This window comes from Kogia breviceps, chromosome 10, assembly GCF_026419965.1.
Source record: "Kogia breviceps isolate mKogBre1 chromosome 10, mKogBre1 haplotype 1, whole genome shotgun sequence".
NCBI lineage: Eukaryota > Metazoa > Chordata > Mammalia > Artiodactyla > Physeteridae > Kogia > Kogia breviceps.
In genome coordinates this window covers 84,037,700-84,062,417 of record NC_081319.1, presented here as the reverse complement: position 1 = coordinate 84,062,417, position 24,718 = coordinate 84,037,700, and the positions used below count along the sequence as shown (strand labels likewise).

The 24,718-nt window shown below is 42.8% G+C and overlaps 1 protein-coding gene across 1 annotated transcript; it reads left to right on the top strand.

Moving 5' to 3' along the window:
- The first annotated feature begins 18,250 nt into the window (after positions 1-18,250).
- On the top strand, positions 18,251-23,025 carry LOC131763571 (HLA class II histocompatibility antigen, DR alpha chain). Its single transcript, XM_059075918.2, has 5 exons — positions 18,251-18,423; positions 20,479-20,724; positions 21,195-21,476; positions 21,776-21,941; positions 22,615-23,025. Exons 1-4 carry the CDS (start codon positions 18,345-18,347, stop codon positions 21,928-21,930), a joined length of 762 nt encoding a protein of 253 aa, XP_058931901.1. The 5' UTR covers positions 18,251-18,344; the 3' UTR covers positions 21,931-21,941; positions 22,615-23,025.
- The last annotated feature ends 1,693 nt before the right edge of the window (positions 23,026-24,718 follow it).

The window sequence follows — 24,718 nt, the reverse complement described above, 5'->3', positions numbered from 1 at the left end:
CTTCCCTGGAACAAACACAAAAGAAAATATGACTGTACCCAAATGAGGCTGTAATACAGCAAGCACTTCTGTGGTTTCCAGTGGTTACGTAGACATAACGAGAAATCAACATCAACACCTTCCACAATCAAATGATGAAATGGGCTAGGTTCCCTTTCTCTGCATTTATTGATCATTTCCAACCTCTTACTTACTGTGTTGTACTTTAAACTATTTGGGGTCCCCGAGGGAAGATTTCTGATTTAAATGAAAATATCTTCTGGGCTAAAGGGACCATAATATTTAGATAATTTTTAAAAATCTCCTTAGACCCATTTATTCTGAGTATGCAGAATTTTAGAGCCCTCCTTCTAGTCCCTCCTGCAAAGTCCTTCATCTCTACGGTCTCCAAGATGTAAAGGACAGAGCAGAAAGGCTCTGCATCCTCATGCTATAGCCAGGAGGCCATTACTAGGGCCTCGGGAGGACCCAGGGACAGGGGATGCCTTGGAAAGGAAAGGAAAGAATAGTGGAAATGGTGATACAGAAGAAGAGTGGCAAAAAAATGACCTTGAATGACCTTTCAGTATCATCTAGAAGACATATAGAAATGAATTTTTAAAAATAGCCCAACACGGGCTTCCCTGGTGGCGCAGTGGTTGAGAATCCGCCTGCCGAAGCAGGGGACACGGGTTCGTGCCCCGGTCTGGGAAGATCCCACATGCCGCAGAGCGGCTGGGCCCGTGAGCCATGGCCGCTGAGCCTGCGCATCCGGAGCCTGTGCTCTGCAACGGGAGAGGCCACAAAAGTGAGAGGCCCACGTAACGCAAAATAAATAACTAACTAAATAAATAGCTCAACTGGCAGAGATGGGCAAACCCAACATGCCCATTGTACCAGCATTATAAAACTACTTCTACACAGATTTTTTAAAAAGTTTTAAAACTACCAGGAAAAATAAAAATAGAATGCTAACTTTAGTTTTGGAAAATGAAAAATTCAGAGTGAAAGAAGTCTAAGACATTCTATCTGCTGTGTCAAGTGTTTTATGGAAAGAAAAACTTACTTCGCACCAAGCAGAAGAACCTGCACAGGAGCAATGATAAGTTACTGCTTCTCTCTCCCCGTAAACTAATGTCAATACAATTTTATAGAGCAGGGGGGAAAAGCAAGTCATCTGAAATGGGGATGATGAACCATGTGGTTCAGGAGATTATTTTTACTCCATTAGGACTATTTACTTTCTAAAGTGATGCATACTTTCATCTAAAATATCTCTAGGAAAAGTGATACAAACCCAGCCACACAGCCACAATAGCTGAAAGAGTGCTCAAATATTTATGGAAAATTAGACTGAACATTAGAAGACAGCACAGAACAGTACTAGTTTGCCTCTTGAAATAGATCAGTCATGTCCCCTCAGAGGAAAGGAAATTGCCTTCTTGACTCCTTGACTCCTCCTGTGAAAAGCAGAAACATGTTATTCCACCAAGTAAAAGCAAAGAAAACCCACAAAGACCGTGCCAAGCATCACTGCCCTTTCATGTGAGATAAGAAGCACTCACACTTGCTACAAACCAGTTTATAGGTTTGTGTTCCTTTAGGCTCTTTATGTGAAAGCTGAGGGGAAACCTACAAATGCCCTCTAGAGAAAAAGCTGTCCAAATCATTGAAGCTTAGGAAGAAATTGTGAAAATGCATCTTAATCTTCAATGTTTAGAAAGAGATTTGTGAGAGAGTATAAACAGGGTGAATAAATGTCTTAGACCAGGGTTCTCAATGGGGACCGAGATGGTTTTGCCCTTGGAGGACATTTGGCCAATGTCTGCAGACATGTTTGGTTGTCACACCTCAGGGGAGGGGGCGCCCAATGGGTATTAGCCAGGGATGTTGCTAAACATCCTGCAATGCACAGGAAAGCCCCTACAGCAAAGAATTATACAGCCCAAAATGTCAATAATGCCAAGGAAAAGCATTGCCATGGGCCATCGGCTGTCAGCGTGCTGAAAATCTTTGACACTTTTTTTTTTGTAAATAAATAACTGGACTCACATTGTAAGCGTCAGATCAAAACATTTTAATCATAAGCTTTTGACATCTCCATGTTACGACTTGAATGTAAGCCAAGAATCTTATGAAACCGCCATTGATGTTAAATATGGTAAACTTTGATATTGTCAAGTGATATGACCTAATATGCATGTGTTTCATCAAATTCTCAGAAATCCATGTTTCATTTAGTTTTCTGGATAAAGTGCAACTGTTAAGATGAGGAGATAAGTGGTGGTATTTAGGCATTGGGTAAATAACAATTCCAGATTTCAAGGTCTATGCATGCACTATTAAAATTCATGCCAAAGAAAATTACAAGTTTCTACATGTCATGGGTTGTTAGAGGATTTTTTTTTCAGTAAAAAAACCTCAAAAGTTAAATTCTCAAAATGCCAAGTAACCATAGTAATTAACTGGTGATAATGAATTAAATCAGTTCATGAAGTTTGAAGCTTATTTATCTACATACACTTGAACAATAGATCCCCATTTTTATAGAGAGAAAGCAAAGTAACATGAGATTTCTTGGAGCCAAGGTGACTTTGTGTTTACTTCCGTGACCTTGAGAATCTCACTCTATTTCCTTGAATCTCTCCTTTCTCTCCTCTCTGAAGGAGACAATCATTCCTAAAATTTTTCCAGCCGTATCATTGCCATGTGACAGACAAGGAAGCAAGGCCCAGAGGCACAAGCACAACATCCGACATGACAAAGGAGTCATATGAACCTGGTTTTCTGAGGTTTAATCTAGAGCCCTTCCCTCACCCAGCCTGCTTCACAGCAATATAGTGAGGCTCGAATACACTATGGCAGCACTTTGAAAAATGTAAAATGAAGTTGAGTATAAAATACAAGTAGGGGGACTCTCCTGGTGGTGCAGTGGTTAAGAATCCGCCTGCCAATGCAGGGGACATGGGTTCGAGCCCTGGTCCGGGAAGATCCCACATGCCGTGGAGCAGCTAAGCCCGTACGTTACAACTACTGAGCCTGTGATCTAGAGCCCGCGAGGCACAACTACTGAACCCATGTGCCACAACTACTGAGCCCACGTGCTGCAACTACTGAAGCCCGCGTGCCTAGAGCCTGTGCTCCACTGCAAGAGAAGCCACTGCAATGAGAAGCCCGTGCACTGCAACGAAGAGTAACCCCCGCTTGCCGCCACTAGAGAAAAGCCCGTGCGTTGCAACGAAGACCCAACGCAACCAAGATTAATTAATTAATTAATTAAAAAAAATACAAGCAGGTGATATGACGACAAGGGGCAGAGGGCCCCTGACAGGTGTCTCTATGCCCTGCTTCACCATCTTAGTCAACTTCCCTTTCCTCCCCGAGCCGTCCTCCACCAGACAGTCTCCAAACCACTCGCGTGTCCCCCTCTTTGCTTAGGAGAGAAACCTGGGGCTGCTGGGGCTTCTCCTCACTGCGTCTCAGCTGTACCCTGCATCAACAGAGCAGATGTCCAAAGACAGGTCAGAGCTTGAAGCGCTGACTGGAGCAAGAATTGAAGGACAGCCAGATGGGGTGGAGGCAGCCCCTGCTCCCCAGCGCTACGGGTGGAGGAGGATTTAAGCCATCTCACCTAAATTGAAGGAAGAGCCAGATCCCTGAAGGTGAGATTCCAGTCAGAATCACATGTTAACCTCCTGGCTGTAATCCCCTGGAAAGTGAAACTGAGATGGCGAGTGAACTTTGGCTGGGTTTAGTTATGAGTTCTTTAGAGCTGCAGACCAAACCGTGACATTTACACTCCTCACCCTTCCCCAGAAAGCCAGGTCCCATCGGACACCCATCTGTGCCATCTCATCAGGTCCTCACATAGCACCTCAGGCTGTCTGTCTGTCTACAGCATCCCCTCTACCTACCCACACGTCAAGGTTTTCCATCTAACGCCAAGTTTCCACCAGAATACAGTGCGCATGGGGCTTAGAGTTGGAAGCACGACTGAATACCAAATATCCTTCCCCTCTTTTTACTGATGAGAAAACAGAGGCCCAGAGAGAGGAATTACCTTCTCCAGGATCAGAGCGCCAGGCCAAGGTCTCCTCTGGGCTAGTTTCTTGCTCTTTTAACTTTGGTTCTTTATCTCCCTTTGCTGGGTAATAAAGAGCTTAATTATTCTCAGACATTAAACCAAAGAAATTTAATAAGCTTCTCAACACAATGTTTAGGCACAAAAATTATAATGATGGAAGTTATAGGCACATTTTGTGTGTGTGTCTGTTTTGGTTTAAGTTAGATTTCCCTTTAAAGTTCTCTTAAGTCCATTTTCTTGAATCAGAGTGCAAGTACCCCTGGGGGTCTGCAGATACCGGCATACTTCCTTTAATTATGCTTCCCAGATATTGCATTTTTTTTAAACAAATTGAAGGTTTGTGGCAACTCTAAGTCAAGCAAGTCTATTGGCACCATTTTCCCAACAGCATCTGTTCACTTCATGTCTCATGTCACATTTTGGTAATTCTTGCAATACTTCTAACTTGTTCATTATTATTATTTTTGAATGGTGATCTGTGATCAGTGATCTTTGATGCTACTCCTACAGCTCACTGAAGGCACAGATGATGACTAGCATTTTTTAGCAATAACGTATTTTTAATTAAGATATGTACTTTTTTTAGACATAATGCTACTGTACACTTAATAGACTACAGCACAGTGTAAACATAACTTTTATAAGCACTGGGAAGCCAAGAAATTTGTGTGACTCGTTTTATTGCGATAGTTGCTTTATTGTGGTGGTCTGGAATCACACCTGCAGTATCTCTGAGGTATGCCTGTATATTCTCAGGAATTCAAGAGTTCTCCAGAACAATTTTTTCTTTTTAAAATATTTATTTATTTATGGCTGCGTTGGGTCTTAGTTGCTGCGCTCGAGCTTTCTCTAGTTGTGGCGAGCGGGGGCTACTCTTTGTTGCAGTTTGCGGGCTTCTCATTGAGGTGGCTTCTCTTGCTGCTGAGCACAGGTTCTCCGTGTGTGAACTTCAGTAGTTGTGGCACACGGGCTCAGTAGTTGTGGCTCTCGGCTCTAGAGCACAGGCTCCGTAGTTGTGGCGCACGGGCTTAATTGCTCCGCAGCATGTGGGATCTTCCTGGACCAGGGCTCAAACCTGTGTCCCCTGCATTGGCAGGTGGATTCTTAATCACTGCGCCACCAGGGAAGTCCCGCTCCAGAACAATTTAAATTTAATTTTGGGTGTTCATTTCAATGTAAAATAGAAGCATATGCAACATTATGGTGTGGTAGTGTTTAAGCTGATTTTTTTTTCCTGAAGTTTCTTCCTCTCCTCTGGTATGATCAGTCCATATTTGGGCCATCTAACTTGAAACTGCTATTCTTAATGAAGAATTTTTTCCCTCCAATCTTCAGTGTAGATAAAGACCCTTCCCATTGTGGAGGATGAGTGGTTTGAAGAGGAGAAAAAAAATAATTAAACATTGGTGAACGTTCCTTTACCCTGTTTCTTTCTCTCAATGAGGGTAGAAAGGACCGTGCCCCGCTTCACCTCCGATTCCCAGAATGGCAGCGGTGCCACAGACGTCTCTCTCCTACAACAGAACCAAAGAGCAGCAGCAAAGGGAAAGCTACCCAAGGCAAGGAGAATTGTGCCCTGGAAGCTTCAACTATTAGAATGAAAATTTGCTGTCTAAGATGCTGGCATGGGATGATACAGGAGGAGGAGAGTGATGGTATGGATATAACAGTCATCATCACCAATATGGGAAGGGCAGGGGCGAGCAGGGGCTGTGTGACCATGACATACAGTGGGAGCCAACGCTGTCCATATGAGGAGAGCCTTCTGCACCAGTCCTGCACCACCTCCTACCTTGGACTTAGAAATAACCCTGCGCAGACAGCTGTTTTTAATAAATTTATTTATTTATTTTTGGCTGACTTGGGTCTTCGTTTCTGTGCAAGGACTCTCTCTAGTTGCGGCGAGCGGGGGCCAGTCTTCATCGCAGTGCGCGGGCCTCTCACCGTTGCAGCCTCTCTTGTTGCGGAGCACAGGCTCCAGACGCGCAGGCTCGGTAGTTGTGGCTCACGGGCCCAGTTGCTCCGCGCATTTGGGATCTTCCCAGACCAGGACTCGAACCTGTGTCCCCTGCACTGGCAGGCAGATTCTCAGCCACTTCGAGAGCTGTTTTAAAATTATTAATTGTTGTGAAAGCCACGGAATTTTCTGGAAATTACTAGATTGATCCCTTTGCTCTAAGACATTATAGGGCTTGACATAAAAATTTGGATCAGTAATAGGAAAATACAGAAATCTATTTTTTCACACCCACTTTTGTGGTATGAAAATATTCTATTCATGACACAGATTCAGTATCATCTTGATGGTATATGCTGTCGGAATTTTCCCAGGACCTTAGGACTTGTCTTTGCGTTTTGTTTATGGTCAGTTACATTAGCACCAACTGACCACTTAAAGAAACTCTATTTAAAATTTTATGCATCTCTCCACAAAAGGCCCATACCTACACTTTTCCAAGGGGGCCCCAGTTTTGAAATAAGAACTGGGTCCTGAATTATGCTGTGGATTATGGATATTCATTTTGTGTAGGGACATGTCGGTATGTGGAACAGAGAGGCACGGAAGCAAGACAAATGCTCCTGTTAGTGAGGAAACCAGGGAGAATGAGGATTCCAGAGAAGGCAGGAGGGAGGATGGAGGGAAAGGGTGTCATACATCAATATGGCCACCAGGAGGCAGCAGAGACATGCTCACTGTCTGCCCCTCAAGGGCTTTTGCTTAAAACCTGATTCACTCCAGACCTTTCCTCCTCTAAATGCTGCTGTCCTGTATGACACACATTCATGACTCTCTCAGCTAGTAGATGACAAAAGGAGCCCTGAGCTTAGGATGTCTGAGATTTAAATTCTAGTTTTGCTATAAATTTGGGCAAGCTTCTTCTTTGGATAAGTCTGTTCATTTCTGAGGTTTCAATCTCATTAGCTTCAAAATGTGCGCTACTCACATTTAAACATTCCTAAAGGGTATGTGAAAATATAACTGTGACACAATATCCCTATTTACGTTTCATTATTGGGAGTAGAGAGTCTTGGTAAGGCCGGAGGCTAAAACAACAGGGGAGATAAATGAAAATAAGAAAAAAAGCCTTATTGAGAGAGGACATCAGGACTCTTGCTATGAATTCAGAGAAATTCAGGTGATCACTGTCAACTTCTATTTGGGGGACCTGGTGGAAATCTATTTTGAGAGTTGTCAGGTGGACTCACCATAAAGGTAATAATTATTTCATGGAGTCCCCTAGCAATGGGTCTTATAAATGTAGAGTTCTCTCTGGGCAAAAGAAAGAAAAAGTATCAACTCAACTCTCATATCCTGGTGGCACAGCAGTCTATCATTCTACTGTCTTCTTGGTTTGTTTTCTGACTAGAGGGGAGAAAGCACTGGCAGGGCTCTGAGATGCCCACCCAAATGCTGAGACACGTGTCTAATGTTCCCCAAAGCACAGAGTGGGGAGGGGGGTTGACGCTCAGAGTTGGACGGTGGCCTTTCTTCATATGTATGACCACAGTGCACTTGGCACCTCGGGAAGGGTAACCTTCTATGTCTCTCTTCTCCATCAACCTTGACGCTCTGGAACAACTACAGATAGGAAAGTTTGACTCTCGCTATTGTTGGGAAGAAGCCCGAAGCTCTAACATCTTGTTTAAAATAACATTTCTTGGATCTGTTCCTCTCGCAAATGTGTTTTTCTGACACAGGATAAAAGATAATTAGCTTTGATAGAAGGGGGTGATTCCCTCACTTGAAGGTAATATTCAAGCCTAAAATGAGGAGTTCAAGCTACGCAGTAACAGGGACAGTAGGGGGAGGAAATAGACCCACCAGGGGGGCTTAGTGTGCAGGAGGAAGCTGACCAAACAGGGACAAGTCAGCAACCTGACCTCTGGGAATGTTGCACCCCAAAGGCTGGTGTGTTCCCAGGTATAAACAGCCTGAAGGTTAACCCAAGTCCTGAAGGGGTAGAAACAAGTTACTCTGTGTCCGTGGCCATATTGGAGGCCCCACTGTGATATCTCAGGTCCATAGAGATGAAGGTGAGGTGGTAATAAATGCTCGCGGAAGAGCTCTGAGGATCCCTTGGTGTATATGCCTCCCTGTCCTACTGTACCTTATGCAGTGTCACCCTGGCCTCAGTAGGGGACACAGTGAACATGGAATTGTGCTTCCCTTCTGGAGACCTGAGGGGTTTAGGGCCATGACCATGTTCCTTTAAATCAAAGGGAAGCACGGCATTGCCATCTGGCCAAAACCCAGGAGGAAAAAGAATCAGTGACAAAGTGAGATCCTATAGACTGAGGAATCATTTAAAGGAGAAGGAAGAATATAGTGATTTCTAAAGTTCCTGCCACAAAAATAGGGCAACTGTAGTACTGTGATTGGCCCCAGGGACTCTCATTCAGATCCAGCTTTCTTAACAAAACCTCCCCAACTTACAGATTTTCCACCAGAAGTCCGTATAAAAATAAAAAGCAGTGGAACTTCTGCACAGTGGTGCTTAAAATACCGAAACATTTAGGATTGGGGGGCTGAGCTAAATCCTAGCTGAAGAGCTCATTGTACTGTTAGAGCCATCGCAGTCTTAGGAAAGGGTCTGACAAACCAATTCCTCCTCTGAAGTGTTTAAATTTTTTAAAACGTACTTTTTTTTTTTTTTTTGCGGTACGCGGGCCTCTCACTGCCGCGGCCTCTCCCGTTGCGGAACACAGGCTCCGGACGCGCAGGCTCAGCGGCCATGGCTCACGGGCCCAGCCGCTCCGCGGCATGTGGGATCTTCCCGGACCAGGGCACGAACCCGTGTCCCCTGCATCGGCAGGCGGATTCTCAACCACTGCGCCACCAGGGAAGCCCTAAAACGTACTTTTAAATTTCAGTTTTTACTTTGAAATTTACTTTTGTGAGAAAGTTACAGAAGTGTAAACACAGTCACTAATTATCATCCATGACTTTTCGAAAGTGATAAAATTATGTAAAATTGATTCCGCTGCAGGTTTTAGCCTGTAGGAATGAAGCTCATGGGAAGAGTTGGTGAAACACACACTAACGCACTAGCAAACTAGCACAGATGCCTCAGTTTGGGAATTAAGAGGACCGCAGGATGTGTCTTAATAACTGCAAACTCCTCCCAGGACCCCAGAGGATGCACAATCACAGAGATAGCCAAGCATCTCACACAGGAAATAGGAGAACCTTCTGAATGTTGGGGAAAAGAGGGTTAAAGAAAAGCACACCGACCTAGCAAGCCTCCTGCCTTTGCACCCTTGTACCCTGCCGTACTTCCTTGGTTCAAATACTGCGCTTGGCCCTCCTGGCACAGTCCCAAGCAGGCTATTGCAGTTCCTCATGTGACCAGTAGATGGCAAGTTTGTCCCAGAACTTGCACCAGGTTTCAAGGAGGCTAGCGACTTTCTGAGTGAGGTGGGGAGGGCTGAGAGCTGGGTCCTAAAATGTCCCAGATCCTAACTTCTAATCTCTTCCTTTCATAAATTTTGCGAAATGGGAGCAGAAATAGGAAAACTGATGCTGCTGAATCTGCTCCAGTCTCCTGGGGCTCCAGAATTCGGTGACTGAACCACCATGTAAATACAGGCGGGGATGGGAAAAGAAGAGAGAAAGACACGGAAAGAGGGACTGAAGGGGAGGCGAAAGGAAAAAGGAAAGGTTTCTTGAGAGAGGCTACTTCCTTATCTTACATTCATTGTTACCGTGTTTCATCACCAGGCACTCTTAAAGAAGCAACGCTGAAAAAAATGATAAATCCAGTTCTCAAGGGCATTTACAGTTTTAAGAGGAGAGAACATAGGCACTCAATTATAATAGTTCAGTGACGAATGAGGGAGTCAAGAAAATCTTTATGGAGGACATGCTTCACGGGATGGAACATACGGCATAGTTCGTACTTCACTGAGAGCTGCGAGCCACAGGTGCAGGCGCTGGCGGAGGTGGAGCATCTATCAGGGACACGGAGCTTTCAGTATCGGAGAAATATCTACTTGTGGACACATGTGAGAATAAAGAGTATTCCAGATATTGGCAGAGAGAAAGGAAATCTGCACCCTGAAGGCTATGAAAATTATTTAAACTGGAACATGGAAACAATGGGTGACTAGTTCCATGACCATGTCTAAGATGCTTAAGTAACTGTATCTGGTTGTAATTTAACATAAAATTGGGTATGAGAAACAATCTTTAAAATATTCTTTATTTTTTTTGATTAATCAGGCTTTATTTCTCAAAATAATATTACTTTAAAGTGTAATATGAGCCAAGCAGATTTCCTGTTTTTTCAGACTCTTTTTGACAAAGAATGAACATTGCAGCCTGGAAAGCATTTTATATGATTACACAGAAAACCCTAAGAAAGTTATTAAAATGTCTAGAATGTGTGAATTGAATGAGGGCAATATACAAGAAAACAATTGTAATCTTAAGTATGCTAGCAGCAGAATACTGCATATAAAATTAAAAAGTAATGCCAATAGCAATAAAAACATAAAATACTTAGAGATGAGTTTAACCAAAATATGTTTGCTCTCTTTACAGTGAAAACTATAAAGCTCTGATGAGAGAGATTAATGAAATCTCAAATATATGGAGAGATAGTATATGGCTGGTTGTGGAAGAATTGATATTGTTGAAACACCAGTTCTCCTCAACATAATCCTGATCAATGTTCCCAGTAGGTTTGCTTTGTAGAAATAAACAATTCTTGCAGCTGCTCACATTTTTTTCTCTGGTCTGGAAACCATTCAGAGATGTTTATCATAAAGAAACATTTACATCAGCTGAGGAGAAGAGTGAGGGAAAATCCAGGAACCGTTGGTGAAATTAGGCAGCTCTCCGCGATAAGCTCTATGTTTGGCTCCATGGTCCGGTGACATTATTTCTTCTGGGAACCAGTTCCAGCTTCTGCCTTCACTTGTAGCTTCTGCTGCTACAATGACCGATACCTGCAAAGCCCAGGCCCAAAGTCCCTCATTCTAGGGCTTCTCTGCTTGTCCTCCCCTCCCTCGTGATTGCTTTTAACAGCTTCATTGCACTGTTGTGTGTCTGTACTTTATTTGTTCAACCTGTCTCTTGAAATGAACATCTGAGCTGTTTCCAGTCTTTTCCTACTGCGCATAATTTTGCAATAACTAGACTCGTATGTCCCTTGGGCAATTTTTCTTGGGGAGCAGTAAGACTGGTAGGCCTGAGGAGAAATAAATCTAAGCAGAGAAGAGGAATGGCAAAAAAATGTCAGGAAAGTACCAAAGCCCCTCCAACCCTGGCCTGCACCCTAGCACATCAGAGCCAATCTGAGAGACCAGCTTTATAGGTTTATGGACCCTGACCTTCTGCACCAAACTTGCTCCAACTTTCCAGAGCTATCACCTTGAAGCATGCTGAACATACAGGCAGATGGTCAAGGGTGAGAGATGCCTCCACAACAGGAATATAATCCAAAGAACCGGCTTCTGCCTCAGGGCAACTCACGATAATGTATCAGATCCTTCACAAAAGAAGAAAAAATATATATCTCTAGGGCTCCTACCTTTTCTCCAGGGTCTTCTGTGTTGTGTACTGGACCTCTGGTGAGACCCATCCTTGTGATTTCAGATTTGGTGTCTGAACCGGCTGTGTGGGTATAGGGGTCATTGGCAGTCCTATCACCGCCCCCTCCACACTTATCTCACTGCCCAGCAGCACACAGCCATCCCTACTTGAAACTTTATCCTTATACCTTCTCCAGGTGGGAGCCAGCATAAAGCAGAAATTGATTCTTTGTGCAGTTTAAGTGCCTGATCGTCACTCTTGGCTTTCTCTCTTGGCCTCCAGACGTGCCTACAAGGCTCTGCATAAGCAAGTATGGGTCTCTAGCTGCTGACCGTTATCAGCAGTTGCTCTGCTGTCTTGTCCGGGGCCAAACAGCCCACGCTGCAGCTGAATATGTTGAGTTATTTCCCCACATGTGACATCAGTTTCATAGAAGCCCGACAGAAAGTCTACCCAATTGCAACAGGAGTACCACTGAAACCAGCCTGATGAGGGGACACGTGAGAACAGTGTCATCCGGTGCCTGGTTGTTTAATGATGCCCAGTGAGTACACTGGTGCACGATCCAGGTGTGACATGGTGCAAGCGATATGAATGGAACATACCTCCACCGTCCATGTGGGGTCACCATCAGGGACACATCCTAAGTGTTATAAAAGCTCCTACCCAAGACTAGGTTTTCCAGATCATGGACTTTACATGCCTAAAGGTTTAATGATGGTAACTCTTATCTCATTTTTTTCCACAGGAGACTTACTGTTCACTGCATTCCCCACCCCTTTCCCCAGAATCCCAGGGATTTCTGCAGAGCCCAGGTGAGCATCAATCCATGTGAGGGATGGAGGACCCTTTGCCCACACCTTCCTCTGGGGGCTCTAGAGAGCTTTTTAAGGAAAGTCCCAGCTTTGTATTAGGGGGGAGGCTGCAGCGGTGGTACATCTCCCTGGCATTGAGCATCAAGACAATCCCAGACAGGGTAATGCCAGAGGAAGAGATGCTCTCCTGTGCTGTGAGTGCTTTCAGAGTAGACAGAAACGTGTTTCCTGCAATCCACATATACTAAAAGCCTAAATTATCCATGCAGGTAGGAGCAAAGCAATTCGCAAAGAGAAATGGTAGAATTTCTTGATTCCCAAAGCAGCGTTGATAGCAAGAGTGACGTGATGCAGAAAAAATTTATGAGTCTAAAGATAGAAATAGCATCTTAAGGATATTCAAGTACCGATTCCAAAAGTATTATTTAAAAATTTTTTTTAATGTTTTCACTTGATGTACATTGGGACAAATCAGAAGAAATGCAAATATTAAATGTCATATGGAAGTTAAACCCATTGGTTATTAGACTTAATCATGAACATATAGGGAAACTACCTGCCTCAAACTTTCTGCCACTTTGATAAATCACAAAGTGGTGGTGATAAGGAGTCTTGTTTGGGGCTCTGGTCCTACTACAGGAAAATGGGGGAAGAGTGATCAAAGCAAGATGGGACATTAGTAACCCCTTTATGTGTGTAACTGTAGAAGCAGACACTTATTAGAGGGGGATCTCTAATACCACTGAGGATGTCTCATATACACATATATGTGCAAAAACTAAACAAAATGAAAACGGTCCATGTCTGAAGGCCCAGGGAATCTTCTTAGCTTTAATCAAATATTCAGGCTTACTTAGCTCTCAGATTCACTCCGAAGGATAGCAGACAGAATCAAAGCATTTCAAGGGAGCATCTGATCATTCTCTTCAGTGGGAGAAGTCCTTGAAACAGTCCATAATGCAGACCAGGTGCTGGTCTCTGCCCACCTCGCCCCTAAGTGGCAGCTTAGGTGCAAGATAAATTTACACCTGTGCAAGTGGCATCTACCCTGCGGTAGAATCCTCATCCTTTTGGAGTCAATGCCCTTTGCATCAGGTTCACGAGCATAGCTTCCAGACCCCTGGTAAGTGCATGCTCAATTACAAGGGTCACTGCATTCAGAGATGCCCAAGCTATGTATGGGTTCCCACACTTGTTATAATTCATCAGCTATTCCTCCTAGCCAAATACAACTTACCAAAGCAAAAGCCATTTTTACAGTAGATAATTTTGTCTAGAAAGTTAGCTGACATTCTTCCTCTCTTAGGTTTCCTAAAAAGAGCTAGAGATTCAGTCTAAGATGAAATTTGTCCTGGAGAAATAGAAAGGGTATTAAACTTTTACCCGCAAGAATGAAAGTGATTTACAGTTACTTGTTTTCTTTGTCAAGCATCGTTTTATTTTTCAAATTAGTTAAAAGAAACACATTCCATGTTTTGTTTGTGTGCTTATCAAAAAAAAAAAAAAGCATTGTGATGCTTAGTATAAAAAGATTTTAAAGGTTTTTAAATTGCAAACCATTTAAGCAACCTAATTAGATCAAACACATCTGGGAATTTCTGAGTATGTACACGAGGAAAAAATTAGTTAAAGCATCCTGATTTTTCAAATCTTGGATCATTCACTAGCTTTCTGAATGCTCAATGTCAAAAAAACTGATGTGAAGAATTAAATACTATTGTCCACAAGAGGGAAGCCTAGTCCTGCTTTTACTATGCTTTAGGGAAAAAAAAAACCCCAAAAAACACCTCAAAGGAAAGCCACGTTTACTAAGAACCTTTAAAATATTCACCAATAAACACGGTGTACAAGACAAAACAACTGTCATCCCCACCTGAGGCTGCATTTGTGATGGGAGTGGTTTCAGTGTTTTGAATGGACTCGTTCTTGGACTCCGCATGTTACTGGCTATAGAGTTAGAGACGTGATTTACAAAACTACCTTCCCACTTTCTGAGAGATTGACCAAAGGGCTAGACTTCTGTAAATCTCGATTTCCTCAGGATAAATTGGAAATATAATGGTAGAAAATATAATGGTAATATTTAATATGATATGTACTATTTCATTAGTAATATTTTAATTGGTAAGGGAGAAAGACTGCACCAAAAAAAAAAAAAAAAAAAAGACTTTCAGTAAAACCAATGACAGTTCTCTGGCCCATTTCTCACCTTTCTTTCTACCATAAAACTTCAAAGTTCAAAAGTAACCTTATATCAAAAATAGGTAATTCTCTCTTATCATAGTTAGATAAAAACATTGATTTTGCTAAAGCATTTTACAGCATTGGTCATTTCTCATGTATTATCCTATCTAAGTCTTGAAATGCCCTGTGTGTTAGATGACATTCATCCACTCATGTTCTTCCGTGTTCTACTGTGATCACCTAACAAACTTCCCTCTTACACTCTACGCTTGACCCGTGCTGTGTCAACGCGAACGAGAGCCACCTTCTCAGCCAGTAAGCAGACCTAGGGATTCATTCCTCACGTTTCACTTTGCCACGGGGTGGCAAAGATGATAGATGGAGCTGGAAATGGTTCTGAAAATAATTTGCCCAAATGTGGAAGGAACAGAAAGTTGAAGGAGTGAATCAGCCATTGGCCAGGCCCAAGGAGGCAGCTGGTGGAGGCAGCCACTCTCAGGCGCCACTGGTGATTTTTCGAACGAAACTTTTCCTTCACAGTCTCTCAACTACCAAGTTCAGCCTATTAGAAGAGACAAGAAAGTTGGGAATTATAGAACAATCTGACTCTAGATGCTCAAATCATAACAGTGGGACCTGTGGAAATATTCTGAGATGTGGATTTGAAGTTTCCAACCCCTCTCCCCAGGTGTGTATGTGTGTGTGTGTCTGCAATTCCTTATTTACAAAAGCTACACAAAGAAAAGTGATTTCGCACCCCCTGAGAGCCCGTACAAACTCAGGCCTTTGAAACATCAGATTTCAAGTGGAGGTAAAGAAAAAAATGAATCAAACTCTCAAACTCTCATCCTCCCAGGGTAGAGATGAACCCAAACACCATGGACCCCTTTATTCACACAGGACATCTTAGGAAGGTCCATTAACCCATCATCCCAGCATATCTGTTGATGTCATCAGTTGGCAGTTTTCAGTCTGACACAGATTTATTTCAGCAGATTAGCCTTTGCCCCCTCTCAGGATGGAGAGGAGACATGCTAGAGAACAAGGAGAGTCTTGTACATGGGGACTTGGGGAGGAAATGCCTAGATCAATATCCCCAAAGATCCTCTGGTAGGAAGTCCTCAGCAGGAGAAACACCATGAAGACCCTGAGTGCTAGAGGGAAAAGGAGGGAAAGGCAGCTAAAGGAAGGGGCTGGAGACTCTCAGAGCTCAAACCACACAAACATGAAAGAGCGAGGTCCCAGACTTGACCTGGGTCCAAGGAGAAAACCATCTCATTTCCAAGCCCTCGCCTTTTACTCCAAAATAACATTTTCTCTGGTTCTAAGTTTGGACTGTGGGGAGGACCTGAGAGAACTATGGGGGAAATAGAGATACGGAGGCAGAGGTAGAGAGATATATTTGCACTTAGTAGTTTTTTAAAAAAATTCCTATTTGCTTCTATGGTCTTGTCTGTATAGTAGGGAAGAAAACCAAGAATATGACATTTCCCAGGCTCTCCCTACCCCCGGTTTCTGAATGTGGTCTACATTCTGCCAGTGAAACTTAGGATTGTGAGATTCGGGAAGCAGAGACAGGCTGAAGGTTTCTCAGGTCGTGGATACAAAGGTTCACAGACAGGGGTCTTGTGCTGGCGGCATCCTTGTGTTCCCAAGACATTCCTTCCCGCTGAGCTCTAGAGGAGCCATGATGTCAGCAGTGGCTCCTACAGGTCCCTCCCTCTCAAAGTTAGGAGTCTGTACTGATTTGTGCTCCTCCAGGCTTCCAACAGTTTTCAGGTATAATTCCCTATAATAGAGTAGAATTGTAATAAATAATCCCATTTAGGATGTCCTCAGGGATTTCTATTTCCTGAATGGACTCTGACTAGTACAGAGGCTCTTCGCCTTTTAATGTTACCAAGACAACCGCATTCAGGTGCCCTCAGAAATCCCCTCAAACACACAGGAAGTTAGAGGTCAGGAGAAAACAGGGAACCATGATTCATGTCCAAATAGAAACTTCTTTCTCGTCACAGAGAAAGGGAACTGAAAGTCTAAAGACTCCCCAGTTTAGTAATCTCGCGAGGAGAACCAATCAGTGTTTTAGGACTAAACGACATCATAAGTTGCTGAGCAACATCTTGGGTTGAAGGTGCTATTACAACATGTAGAACACAGAGACATATATAGTCTCTGAGGTTACTGTACATATATTGAACATCTTGTAAGAACAAGGCATTATGGCAGCCAGCAAAGGGCAAGCACAGAAAAATTATATTGGTTAAGTGTGATTAGAGGAGGTTAGGATAGAGGAGATGACAAAACTAAATTATAGGATCAGACTCTCAGCAGAGACTGATGCTGTAGAAGTCTCCTCTGGCCCGTTCCAGTGCCTCCAGGAAACGCAGTCCTCAACAATTTTAGGGCAGAACTGTGTGTGCATCCTCCCAGGCATCCAGAAGTCAGTATCAGAGGATGTTCAAAGCCCTTAGATACAATCCCCAAATCAGCCATGTGTAGAGTCTTGGCTCTTCTGAACTGGGAGGGGAGTTGTAGGGCAGGATGAGACCTCAGCAGTGTAGAAAACACTGTGGAAAACCCACCCTAAGAGTATGAGTCATGACTGATCTTCAAGAATAAACTCACCATGTCATGAGCCGCTGCACTGCCAGGTCTCTCCTCCTTGGAAGTATTTGGATTCCAGCCCTTTCTAGGGTTGGTTTAACACTTTCCTTTCTATTTTGCTATATTTTCAAAAAATGAGGGTCAGTCAACATGTGCTTTCAGTATTCTCAACAGTGAACATCAAGATAAATTCTCTGAATCAGAAATTTCATCATGAGGAAGTAATGGTAAAGCCCTCCTACAGGTTATTATCTCTAGTCTTCCAGGTAAAATAAGCTCTGCCCCATTCACTCTCTTTATTCATCTATTTGATTCTTCAGGAAAGGTATGTGCCCAGAAGTCTTTTCCAATCTCAGGACATATTTAAGGTAATGGGAATTAGGAATAGGATTCCCCCTTTCCATTCTACTATCTCCAGTAACCACTACCTACGTTCCAAGGTGTAGCTTTCCATACATCTCCAGCTTTGGGAGTGTTGGAACTCAGAGTTTCTCTTCTGATGTTCTCCTGAACTGTCTGGGATCCCAAACTCTTGGGCAGGGTTGGCCACCTTGGAGTCTAGGACACTGGAGGGAGCTTGAAGCAGTAAGAGGTGCCTTAAGGGCAGCTCTGTCACCCGACACTGCCAAGATTCAGGCATTCCTCATAGTCTGACCATTTACCTTCTTTTTAGATGAACTACTGTTCCTTAAATAAATTCCCCGGCTGTCACAGCACAGAGACATGATCTGCCATTAACTCTCATCTTAGGATATTTCCATTGATTCTATTCTCACTATTGTGCTTCAGGCAGATCCATTTCTGGCACTTGGATTGAGATGGAAGAGTCTCTGAGAGATTGCCCATCATTCTTGAAAACTCGATTTTTTTTGGTTCTTTTTGTTTGGTTGTGAGTTTGTTTGATTGATTAAGAAGTTCCTTTTCATCTAATGAACAAAGCTTCACCTTTCCTGGACCCTTTGCAAAAGTCCTTCCCTTAGCAACAGTAGAGTCATCTCAAATGATTTTTCTGATTGGCTGCAGCTCAACTGATTTTAAATTTTAATCAGTCAAACTCTGACATCCTACATTCTCTTGTATTCCAGTCTGTTGTGATCCACCTTGAGCTCTACTGACCCTCATCGAGACACCTAAAAAGAAAATGGCCATAATTGGAGTCCCAATACCAGGATTTCTCATTACCGTCCTGATAAGCCTTCAGGAATCATGGGCTATCACAGGTAAGTGCTGAAAGAATCAAAAGTAGGGATAAATAAGATCTGAGAGCATCGGAGAAGTGAATTGTGGACATTTGAAAGACAATCTTTGGAGTGAAAAAGAAGAGTGACAGGTATTTTCTGGGTCTAACTTTAACATTATAATAAATTGTAGTTAGAAGAGTTCTCTGCTCACAAGCAATTGAAGTAAAATTTAGATTAGAGCAAAACTGAATTGTATACTGATTAATATTGTTGACTTTGATATAAGCCAAACTTTCAGGGAAATATTTTCTGACAGGCATTAACAAGATACCTTTCTGCTCTTTAACTTTTCATTCCTGGAAAATTAGTAAAAATTAAAAACCTCATGTAATTTCATGAGGATTAAATCAGAAAAAAATATGAGATTTCTTGGCACCTGTTCTTAGCTATTTTTGCCACGGTAGCTATCTTTTGGCCTGTCAATTCTGTCAGCCTATTTGGAGCACAGACATTATACTAAAGATCACTAGAAAGGAAAATCACCAAAAAGCAACCATTCACCCAAGGGAGGGGTAAGGGCAGGCATGCTGATATGAACTACATTTAATTTACTGTCTCTTGGGACGGTGATAACCATATTTACAGTGGATCTTAAAAGGATCTTTGGTCGCTGTAACTTAGTAATATTCTTAAGAGAGTAGAAAAATGAGTAAGGAAGTGAAGTGTCTGACATTACTCTCCACCATCTTCAGAGCAAATATTGTGCCGTTGTGAAGGTGTATTGTGAAAAAACATTCTTCTCTCAGTGACCCCCAAAGAAGGTGGCAGGTAGACTGGAAATAAGTAAAGTAATAACCTAGCTCCAAGACCCATGATGACAGTGTAGGTTTCTATTGCCCAGAAAGAGCCACATACAAGGATGCCTTCCAGGAAAGATAGCTTCCCTTGGAGCTAAAAAAGGAAGTTAGAATGTGTGTGTGTGTGTGTGTGTATGTGTGTGTGTGTGTGTGTGTGTGTGTGTGTGTGTGTATAGCTGCAAATGCTAAATACATCCCTAGGTTTATCAATATACAGTCAGATTTTAAAACCCACCACTCATTTATATGCACCACAGAGGCATCATACTCTTCAATTGTACTTTCTTATTTCAAGTCCGTTATTCCTTTGGTGTAGATTATTCTCACTATCAACTGTAATGGAATATGTCCCTTAATGACAGTCTCAATCTAAAGATCTTTAAGATGCAAGGGAACGTTGGTGAGGTCAATCCAAATATAAAACTTCCCTCAGAGGGATGCAGGGTGTGGGTGTGGATACAGGAAAGTGAGTGCTCTACAATGCTACAAGGTCTCAAACTTAATTATTTGGGTACCACAATCTCCAGTCATATATTCCATGGGTCTGGCCCTTAAACATAAAGCAGTTTGCGATGCTAAAGTACTTGTTGTAATCCCGATGATATACTAAGAAATTACTTAAAACTGGTCTCATTTCATCTTGAAAACAAGCCCAACATAGAAGCAAAACCACAGTAGAATATAATGGGAAAACTACATATAAATAGATAAAGTAATCTACTCAAGATCACTAGGTAGCTGAATGAGAATTCGAGATTTAATTTGATTCCAGAGTTCAAACCCAACCTTCTAAACATTGTTTCTCTCTTCTTACAGTTATGGTGCTTTGAGACATGCCCTGGGATTCTGGCTTAAATTATTTAATTCCTAGGTCAAGAGAGTGAGAGAACATTTCTCTTTTAGGGGCTACTGCTGAAATTCTAAAGAAGGAATCATTTCTCAGGCAGTAACATGGAGTCAAACAAAAGCTTCACGAGACTCTAGTTTTTCAGCCCTCATCTCCTCAATCCACACTCTCTACATTGAACCTTTGCTTTTCCACTCCCAGCTCTGTTGAACACGAATGTCCTTCACCCAGGCCTCATCTTCACACTCAGCCCTACTCTCCATCACTCCTCCTTTCCACTTGGCCCTCTCTTTCCACTACCTCTGCCCACATATGTGTGTCTCACATCCTGCGTTCTTCTTCAATTCTCTCTCCTGGTTCCCACCCTAATTTCCTTTCTTATCTTTTCAGAGGATCATGTGATCATCCAGGCTGAGTTCTCTCTGGCCCCTGACCAATCAAGCGAGTTTATGTTTGACTTTGATGGTGATGAGATTTTCCACGTGGATTTGGAAAAGAAAGAGACAGTGTGGCGGCTTGAAGAATTTGGAAATTTTGCCAGCTTTCAGGCTCAGGGTGCATTGGCCAATGCTGCTGTGGGAAAAGCCAACCTGGACATCATGATAAAGCGCTCCAACCACACCCCAAACACCAATGGTACCTCTCTCTGCTGTACTCCTAGACTTGGGAATGGTAGCTTTAAATAGATACTTCAGCTCTTTGTGTTATGTTCCTATGACTGCCTTTCCCTCCCAGGGACCTGTTCTTGCCATATGCAAGCTCCAAATTCTCATGCCACCAGCGCAAGAACTTTATGAGTTTGTTCCTCTCTTGATGTGCTCACATCTTGTCTCTAGCATCCACAGTCTCTCATAAAGTCATTGCCCTTGAGGACACGGGGAGGGGGAAGGGTAAGCTGGGACATGCTGGGGGAGCCAGGAATGAGGTCCTTGGGTATCTTACACCTCATTGTTGGTTCCCGTTCATGGGGGAGGGTATCAGAGCTGGGTATCTGAGACCATGACACAGATTCTCAGGGCACAATTTCAATTGCTTTTTCAGCCTTGGTGGGAGAGAGAAGGGCAGGGCTAAGCAGGGAAGGCTAATTTCTGTCACCTGTCCCCCAGTACCTCCAGAAGTGACTGTGCTCTCAAACACCCCCGTGGAACTGGGAGAGCCCAACATCCTCATCTGCTTCATCAACAAGTTTTCTCCGCCAGTGATCAATGTCACGTGGCTTCAAAATGGCAAACCTGTTACCACAGGAGTGTCAGAGACAGTCTTCCTACCCAGGGATGACCACCTTTTCCGCAAGTTTCACTACCTCTCCTTCATACCCTCAACCGAGGATGTCTATGACTGCAAGGTGGAACACTGGGGTTTGGAGGAGCCTCTTCTCAAGCACTGGGGTAAGAACCATCCTTCAATCTCCTGTATTTTACGGTTTCCTCCTGTGATGCATGTGTCTGGCCCTTTGGGGCCACAAGTCCCCTAACTGTTCCATAACAACTGCTCCAATTCCTGTTCCTGGTCTCCCATTGCTCAGCTTTCCCCATTTCTAATCTGTAATTCCCTTAATACGTCATCCTGTCTTCCTCTTATTTAGTTGATGAAACAATATTCTCTTGACTAAGTACCCTATATTTGGTCCTAAGTGCTGCTCCCTACCACTTGCATTACTTCTGTCCTCTGATTTATGTTTCCCCAGAGTATGAAGCTCCAACGCCCCTCCCAGAGACCACAGAGAACGTGGTGTGCGCCCTGGGCCTGATTGTGGCTCTGGTGGGCATCGTTATTGGAACCATCTTCATCATCAAGGGCGTGCGCAAAGGCAACGTTGTTGAACACCGAGGGCCTCTGTGAGGCACCTGCAGGTGGGTTTGATGTGGTCAGAGGAAGACATATATGGAATGATCCAGAGGAAGGAAACAGAGTGAGGGAAAGGACATGTGATGCCTTTAAGGGAAAACAAGTGCAAAAGTCATGGCCCTTGATTTATCTTTGCTGGACAAAATCAGACATTGCTGTCATCTGATATTCCAAAGCCTCACAGTCCTACGTCCCTTTCCATACATGTGCCCCTAAAAACCACACCTCCTGTCTTAGAACTTATCTCCAGGACCTAAAATAATTGTTTCACATTAGAATACTGAGTCCTGTGATCTGGGAAAGTCAACTTCAAGATTAAGACTCTTCCTGGCTTATACTTCCTGAGTAGGATATCTGTTCTGAAGCACTTCCAGAGCTTCACTCTTTGGGGTTTAGGGTAGATTCATTGTATGAAGTGGAAATCTCTCGGAGGCCAAAGCCTGGTTTTGCCCCTCCATTCTGAAAAATAGTGTCAGAAGGTCTAAGAGAAAGTAAAGCATGGTCTACTCATTCATGCTTACTTGGAAGGTTGGAAAGATTGTATTTACAAGAGGTCACACAAATACTAAGAGGCTGTTCCAAAGTCAAAGGATTAAAGGTGAAGAGGAAGGAATCTGAAGGTAAGAGCTCAAAATAATCATCTTAAACTCTATAGTAACTGTGTGTGTCCTGCTACAGGTAATGGACTTTGTTAAAGGAGAAGATCGATGAAGATATTTCTGTTTTAATAGCTTTACAAACCCGGCAGTGCTCCAATTGTTCACCTCAGTGACAGCAACCATCCTTCAGCACTTCTCAACACTTTAGCTACTCTAAGAGTAAAGACGCCTTCTACAGTCTCCAAATTCTAATGTCTAGTTATTCCCTGTCTATTGCTCCTTCTTGTATTGGCTTTCCCTCCGTTTTCCACTGTCTTTTTATTATCACCATGTAATGCCTTTGGAATAGAGCCCATAGGATCCTTTCTCTGCTATGGAACCTTTTGAATGTTCTATGAGCTATCTCTTGTATACTTATTATTTGGAGTTTCTTCTGACTGCAATTGTGATTTTTCTGAATACAATAAAATTTGAGTGGGTCTTAAGTGGAGTTTTTGGTATCTGAGCCAATTCTTCATGGTGGCTGGGGAGTACATGTGATCCTTTCATCCTGAAATGTCTGAATGTTGAATGTATCTTACAGGCTCTGTAGTTAATCAGAAATAGCCCGGTTCATTCGGACCCAAATCCATTCAGAGGATCTGCCAGCAATCCAGCTGCTGTGGTCTGGTCCTCATATAGAAAACCCTAGAGTAGGGTTTATTTGTTGAGAGATGACTTAGCAACAGGTTCATAATCTAGTTTGGATTCTTAAGCCTCCAAATCAATGAGATATCTGGATCTTCAGGAGAGTGAATCTTAAATCCTAAGGAAGACTTCTGATAATGGATGAGACAGATGGTGGGGAACAGATGGTGGTGGAGCGGTGAGTAGAATAGAGGAGCGTTCACATACATAACAGTATTTCCAAATCAACACCACGCATTTTAGACTTAAGGAGGCATGAGATTGGACACTGAGATTGGCATTATCATTTTCTTTTTTTTTAAACATCTTTGTTAATTGCTTTACAATGTTGTTTTGGTTTCTGCTGTATAACAAAGTGAATCAGCTATACGTACACATATATCCCCATACCACCTCCCTCTTGCATCTCCCTCGCACCCTCCCTATCCCACCCCTCTAGGTAGTCACAAAGCACAGAGCTGATCTCCCTGTGCTATGTAGCTGCTTCCCACTAGCTATCTATTTTACATTTGGTAGTGTATATATATTAATGCCACTCTCACTTTGTCCCAGCTTACCCTTCCCCCACCCCGTGTCCTCAAGTCTATTCTCTATGCCTACGTCTTTATTCCTGTCCTGCCCCTAGGTTCATAGGAAGCATTTTTATTTTTTTGATTCCATATATATATGTTAGCATACTGTACTTGTTTTTCTGTTTCTGACTTACTTCACTCTGTATGACAGACACTAGGTCCATCCACCTCACTACAGATAACTCAATTTCATTTCTTTTTATGGCTGAGTAATATTCCATTGTATATTTGTGCCACATCTTCTTTATCCATTCATCTGTCGATGGACACCTAGATTGCTTCCATGTCCTGGCTTTTGTAAACAGTGCTGCAATGAACATTGTGGTACATGACTCTTTTTGAATTAATGTTTTCTCAGGGTATATGCCCAGTAGTGGGATTGCTGGGTTGTATGGTAGTTCTATTTTTCATTTTTTAAGGAACATCCAAACTGTCCTCCATGGTGGCTGTATCAATTTACATTCCCACCAACAGTGCCAGAGGGTTCCCTTTTCTCCACACCCTCTGCAGTGTTTATTGTTTATACATTTTTTGTTGATGGCCATTCTGACCAGTGTGAGGTGATACCTCATTATTGTTTTGATTTGCATTTCTCTAATGATTAGTGATGTTGAGCATCCTTTCATGTGTTTGTTGGCAATCTGTATATCTTCTTTGGAGAAATGTCTGTTTAGGTCTTCTGCCCATTTTGGGGTTGCGTTGTTTGTTTTTTTGATATTGAGCTGCATGAGCTGCTTGTATATTTTGGAGGTTAATCCTTTGTCAGTTGCTTCATTTACAAATATTTTCTCCCATTCTGAGGGCTGTCTTTTCATCTTGTTTATGGTTTCCTTTGCTGTGCAAAAGCTTTTAAGTTTCATTAGGTCCCATTTGTTTATTTTTGTTTTTATTTCCATTTCTCTAGGAGGTGGGTCATAAAGGATC